Below are 6,303 nucleotides of genomic sequence, written 5' to 3' on the forward strand. Positions count from 1 at the left end.
CCACAGGAACCAACAGTTCATCAGAAAGGACCAGAAGACACAGAAGCAGTAGAGCTGAAGGTCACCGGCTCTGGCACGTAAGAGATGAGAGGTTTTCGGTCACATACCCACTTCTCTGGCTCCTGGGGAGGAATGCCATGCCCCCACACCCATTCTAGGGGGGCTTCAATCCCACACTCTGGGCTGAAAACTGCCCCCTCAGGGTGGAAAGGCAACACCCCGTTGTTGAAGATATAAGGTCTGGAGAGGCCCCGACTTCCCTCCTCCAATCACCCTGAAGATAACAGCTGCCTCACAACAGCTCTTCTGAAGGCCCCAGACAACAATTCCTGAAGGGGGCGGGGTATTCCGCCATGTCTGACTGGGCTCCGAAGCCGTTAGCTATTGTACAAGGGGACCACCCTGGTGATATCCTGCCTGCAGATGGGGCACCTCTTGGGCTCAGGCAGGGCACGGTAGCACTCCGTGCAGGAGCAGATATGCCCACACTCCAGGAAGACGCAGGACCTGAAGCTGCTCAGGCACACCACACAGGCATTCTTCAGGGTCTCCCTGTCCTCAGGCTTGGCTTGGCTCAGCAGCTGGGCCTCGTGCTCCCGGAACTCCTCTTCCAACTGCTTGAGGCGCAGACGCTCCTGCCGCTGCAGGTACTGCTTTCGGAGGATAAAGAAGAGGGTGGCACAGGTGGCAAAGCCAAACACCAGCGTCAGGACCTTCCAGAGTCTGACACTCGACTCCTGCCTCTGTAACAGGCTGTCAAAGTCCTGGCTGCTTAGGTAGTACTGCATGCCCTGCTTTGGGGGCTGCAGGCGGACCGAGTTGTTGTCCAGGACCAGCTCACCCACCCCTGTGAGGGTGGCCCCCACCTTCAGCATCTCCTCGGTCTCCTGGATGCCTTTGGGCCGCTCGCCGCTGATGTAGTGGCCAATGACATCGGTGAAGGACTGGATCGAGGGGTGGAACTTCTCGTACACCGTCTCAAGGCCCAGATCGAGCGAGTCCAGGGGCTTGAGCACGCGCACGGCCACGGCCACACCATCCTCGTGCGGCACCAGGTCAAAGGGCACGGTGTTGGTCCTCTGGTGAATGATTTTTGAACAGTCATTCCTACAACAGTAAGAGAACTCAAGATAAGACAAGAAACAGCAAAGTGCTCGCCCCTGCAGGGTTGGAGAGCACCCACGTGCTGGCCCAGGCCAGAATCCGAAGACCCGCAGCAGTCGCTATGACCATGCACCTCTTGACAGGGAAGCTCAGTTTTTTAGGTTTTCAGGCACTATCACAGATAACCTCTGCTTATCTCCTTTGCCACCATAAAATAAATATTCAATTCCTCAAAAACTAAAAGCAGAACTACCAAGTGATCCAGGCCCCACTTTGGAAGAACACATCCAAAGAACCGAAACCAAGATCTCTAAGAGACAGAGATACCCCCGCTTTCTGCAAGTTCCAGTTTATGGAAGTTCAGACCTATGAAAGACCTACATCGGTACCTGCTTTGCTAACTAAAGAAATCCAAAGAGGATTTTCATTTTTACAACACAAGGCAACAAGCAGAAAGGGCACTCAACGTGTGTTTTGCAGCCAGCTGTTGTAGAGGCAGCAGCACCCCAAGCGGCGGAGAGGCTCCTCCCCTGGAACTCGACATAGGTCATCTCACCGGGCTCAGCTTCACCGCTGCACCTTGCAGACAACTATCTTTCTCACAAGACCCTCCAACCAGCAAAAAAAGATTTAGACTCCCTGAAGGCTCAGAAAGGTTAGCAATTTTTATCAGTGATGTCTTTTGTAATTAAAAGGTGTACGCTCTTTTTTAAGAGACGCTATGACACACCTAATAGGCTACAGTGTGACATAAACATCACTTTTATATGCACCCAGAAGAATTATTAGGACTCGCTTTATTCTGGCCATCTAGAAATAAACCTGCAATGTCACCAAGGTTTGTCACCAAGGTTTATACAGGCTTTATATTTCCGTGTTATCCTTGCTTTTATCATAACCTGGTATTATTTTAGGTTGTGTGTACTATTAGGTATGATTGAGTAGGTGATATTTTGGGTCTGGAAATACCCGGAGCGTTTTCCATGTTAATTAACGGTAACTGCTTCTTCACTTCACACCAGCTGGGCTGAGCACAGGTATCACGGGATGCGCTCCTCTCAGCGTGGGGAGACCTGTATCTACACACTCAGTCCCATTGCTGCCAAGTGTGGTTTGGTCCCACTCCCACAGCTAAGACAAGGAAGCAACCGAAGTGCCCACCGACAGATGAACGAATAAAGAAACTGTGATACAGCTACACCTATACCTGTAAATACAGACCATGGACTATTTCTCAGTCATAAAAAAGGAGTCCCTGCCACTGGGACCTAAGCCACTCACAGGCAACAGGGAATACCGCGTGATTCCATTTATAGGCGATATCTAAACAGTCAAAGAAACAGAAAGAATTGTGGTTTCCAGCAGGCATTGTGAGGAGAAGAAAACAGAAATTGCTGTTCAATGGGCATAAAGTTTCAACTATACATGACAAAAGAGCGATCTCAGGTGCAACTTGGTGCCTCTAGCTAACAGTTTTGGTTTGTTGTACTTAAAAACGTGTTCAAAGAGGAGCTCTCATATTAAGTGTTTTAACCATAATTTAAAATTTTGATTTTACAGATGTAAAAAATTCAAACAAAAACCCACTAAGGGGGCCTCCCCTGGTGGCACAGCAGTTGAGTGCTGGGTTGCGAAGCTGCCCGCAGCTTCTGCAGCACCGGTTCCAGCCCGCTGGCAAGGGTCCCACATGGTGCGCAGACCTCTCCTGCCATCCCGCTGCTCCCCTCAGCAGTGTATATCGTCAGTCTGCCTGTTCTGCTCCCCACTCTGGCTCTGGTGAATTCTCTCACCCTCCCGCGCTTCTGACTATACCCAGTGCTTGTATAAATAAATAAATAAATCTTTAAAAAAAAAAAAATATAAGGTTTATGGGGGAAATGGTACCCCCCCCAATGGAAATGTAATGGTGCAAAATTATTTTATAAACACCAACATCTTTCATCCATGCCTTAAGTCAGTGAACTCAAACTTGAGAGGACACATGGATAGATTCCACCACCACCACCCCACCCCTGGGAACTCTGTGGATGTTCTAGAGGTCAGCACGGAACCCAGGGATGCATCCAAATCAGAGTCCGGAGCACACCCCACCCCTGGCGGTGGAGGAAGTGTCCGTACCACAGGTGGGTCGTGCGGTTCCACACCATCTTGTGCTCCTGGAGCGTCAGCCGCTGAATCACCCCCTTGCAATTCTCCACGAACTGGCTGTTAAGAGTTTCTTTAACAGATCGAACAGCGCCTACAGAGAAACAAGTTCTTTTATTTCTGAGTAACTGTTCTGTTCTTCCCTTTGAGGTAATTTAAATTTTTGGTTTGAGCTACTCTGATTAGTAAAAGGAAGGAATTGTTTTGCAGTTGCTCTGCCCAGCACTGTACGCAGATCACATCACCTCAGTTCCCAACAACCCAAAAGGTAGGGATTAGCTCAGGGGTGACCAACAAAGGTTCGGAAAGATGAGGTCATTTCCCTGAGAGCATAAGAGCAAATAATCCCAAAGTCCAAGTTCTGAACCACAGTCCCAAGGCTACTAAAGGCCCTTACCATCTGCCCAGGTCTTTAACAAACACTTGGAAGAAGGAAGTCATTTTTCATTTTACTGGGAAATAAACGTACCTTCAATCACAGCGTAAGGCACGCATTTTCCTGGAGCTTCTGAGAGAATACTCTTTAAGTCTTCACCCAAGTGGATTTTTTTAGCTCCCTGAAAGCAAACAACATATGAAATTGACTGCTGAATACTGACAAGCTCAATCAAATCTAAAGGGCATAAAGGAAAGACTACTGACTTTTTTTTTTCACTGACAGAATAAGGAAATCAGGCAAGAAGGGGACTCCAGAGCATCCGATTCTATATCCCAGAAGTTTTAACATATCATCAGGCAGGGGCAGCACCCCTCATCTGCAGAGCGGGTGGTAAGTGGGGTGATACGATCAGAAGGCCTGCAGTTAATCAAGCTTCAATGCATCTATTGTGACTCTGGATAACTTCAGATCTGGTTATCGGTTGCTAAAACTAGAAAGGACGGGGAAAACAACCTCACCAGTCTTTTGTGGATTAAATGAAACTTAAAGTACAAAAGAATGCAGCTCAAGGGTTGGCACATAGTAGAGATGCAATAAATATGCATTCCCATCAGTATGAGAGAAACACAGAGAAATTCTATAGATGATTTCTGCTCAAAATAACATAAATACTAAGAGTTTCAACTCTTTTACAGACAGGACTGTTTTATCCTCATTTAGGAACTAAGTGGCACAGGTTTTAAGGTCATTCAAAATGGGTCCTGGGGAGTTCACTGCTTTGAAGACCCCCACATCTAACCAACCCCAATTTCTGACTTTTGGAGTGAGAGACGAAATATGGGTTACACTTCTAGCCAGTCACTTCGGAGTAACTTAATGAGTTTGAGAACACCAGTGCAGCCAGGATCTCACTAGGGTGCCATGACATGACAAATTTAATTGCCTGGTAACTTGGTTCTTTCTGACAGATTCTGCAACTCCCCTCACAACAGGGATTTCACATACTGGTTTCTAAGCTCCTGCTGAAAACAAGCTGGTGATAATGAAGTTAGTCATCAGGTTTAGGAATCTTTCAAATAAATGATAGATGGAGGTCTGTGATGTTATGAAATTTCAGTCAAAACAAGTTCACCGGCATTTATTGTGCATCTGCTGTTTGCCAGAACCCAGAGGGACAGAAGGGCAAACAGTCTCCTGTCTATGACCTAAAGAGGTGTATCTCCCATGAGCCAGTCACACATTCACAACAGAGAAATGTGGTCCATCAGGAAAAAGTCCCACACTTGAAATCTAAACACAATGCAGGTTCCTGGCTGGCTGACAAGCCTTAAGACCTTTCCAGGGAGTCGCGTGTCCCGATTTGCAGTCTGGAGGTAACCGCCGTTTCACCTATCTCAAAAAATTACTCTGAAGAGAAAATTAAAATCAGGATGGAAATGTGTTGTGTCAGCTGGGAAGGACAACTCAAGAAGCAGAAGTTATTTTTAAAATTACTGGAACATACAAAAGGAAGTGCCGCAAGGAGCTGAGTGGGCAAAACCCAGCGTCTCTGCACCTTCTGTTCCCCGTACCCCCTCTTCCCCGGGACATCTGCGGGGGGCCCCCATCCGCCGCCCGGTGACCCCCATCCGCTGCCCGGTGACCCCCATCCGCTGCCGCTCAGCTGGGGTCACCTCCCTCCCCAGCATTCCGCTTCCGCTCCCGGCTGACTCCTCGTAGCTCCTCCCTCCCCGGGCCCCGCCGGCTGCTTTCCGGGCTCACTGTCCGCAGCTGCTCCCGAGTGGGCTGTCCTGCGGGCGAGGGCTTCCTCCGCCCGGGCCACGCCGGCCCCCGGGCCTGGGCCCAGCGGGCGTCCGGCTCAGACGTGGCGGGCGGGGGAGTGGCGTCTAGACTTGCCGAGTAGCGGGCGGGACTCCGAGTAAAAGGGGCCGCGCAGACGAGACCAGGAGGCTCGAATTCCGCCCCGGCTCCGGCACCGCCAGGCCTCGGCCGGCCCGCCTCCCCCTGGGGGTCCCCGCCCGCGGAGTCGGGGGGCCGAGGGCCCGGCGGCCCCAGCACTGACCTTGAGCTCCTGGGCGACCTGGGCCTTCTGGCGGTACACGGAGTACAGCACGGCGGTCACCACCGAGCTGGTCCCCAGCAGGAGGAACTGGCCCAGCGACGGCCGCCCCCCGCTCTCCATGGCTGCGCCGCCTCAAGCTCCGCGGCCCCCGCCGACACCCCGGCCGGGCCGCACCCCAGCTCGGCCTTCCCGGAAGCCGCCGCCCGCCGCCGGCGCCCGACCCGGAACCGGAAGCGGGGTGGGGCCCAGGCGGCCGGAAGGCGGGGTGGCCGGGGTGGTCCCCGCGCCCCGGGGGCCTTCGGGGCGACAGGTTTGGGGGAGCTGAGCGTTGCTCGTCGTTGCCTCGCCCTTTCCTGCCCCAGGAGCGGTGCGGCGGCCATTACCGAGCCGGCCGCGGGCTCTGCTCCCGGGCCTTCCCGGGGCCTGCGTGCCTCGTGGCTTGGCGTCTCCTCCATCAGGTGGGAGGAAAGAGAACGATGTATTGCAAGCCTCACAGACACTGCACATGCAGGCTTCAGGGCAAACTTGGATTTTATTCTACACCTTTACAGATGAGGAAACGGAGGCCAGAGAGCTTAGGGAGTGGACTCAAAGTCACAGTGCTGGGGCCTCC

At 51.8% G+C, this 6,303-nt stretch overlaps 1 protein-coding gene across 1 annotated transcript; it reads right to left on the reverse strand.

Moving 5' to 3' along the window:
* Positions 1 to 299: 299 nt before the first annotated feature.
* Positions 300 to 5,810, reverse strand: MUL1 (mitochondrial E3 ubiquitin protein ligase 1; the record flags this gene model as incomplete). Its single annotated transcript, XM_084241669.1, has 4 exons — positions 300 to 1,107; positions 3,223 to 3,343; positions 3,719 to 3,806; positions 5,691 to 5,810. 4 exons carry the CDS (start codon positions 5,808 to 5,810, stop codon positions 378 to 380), a joined length of 1,059 nt encoding a protein of 352 aa, XP_084097795.1. The 3' UTR covers positions 300 to 377.
* Positions 5,811 to 6,303: the final 493 nt, after the last annotated feature.

Source organism: Talpa europaea, assembly GCF_964194135.1.
Source record: "Talpa europaea genome assembly, chromosome: 9".
Classification (NCBI taxonomy): Eukaryota; Metazoa; Chordata; class Mammalia; order Eulipotyphla; family Talpidae; genus Talpa; species Talpa europaea.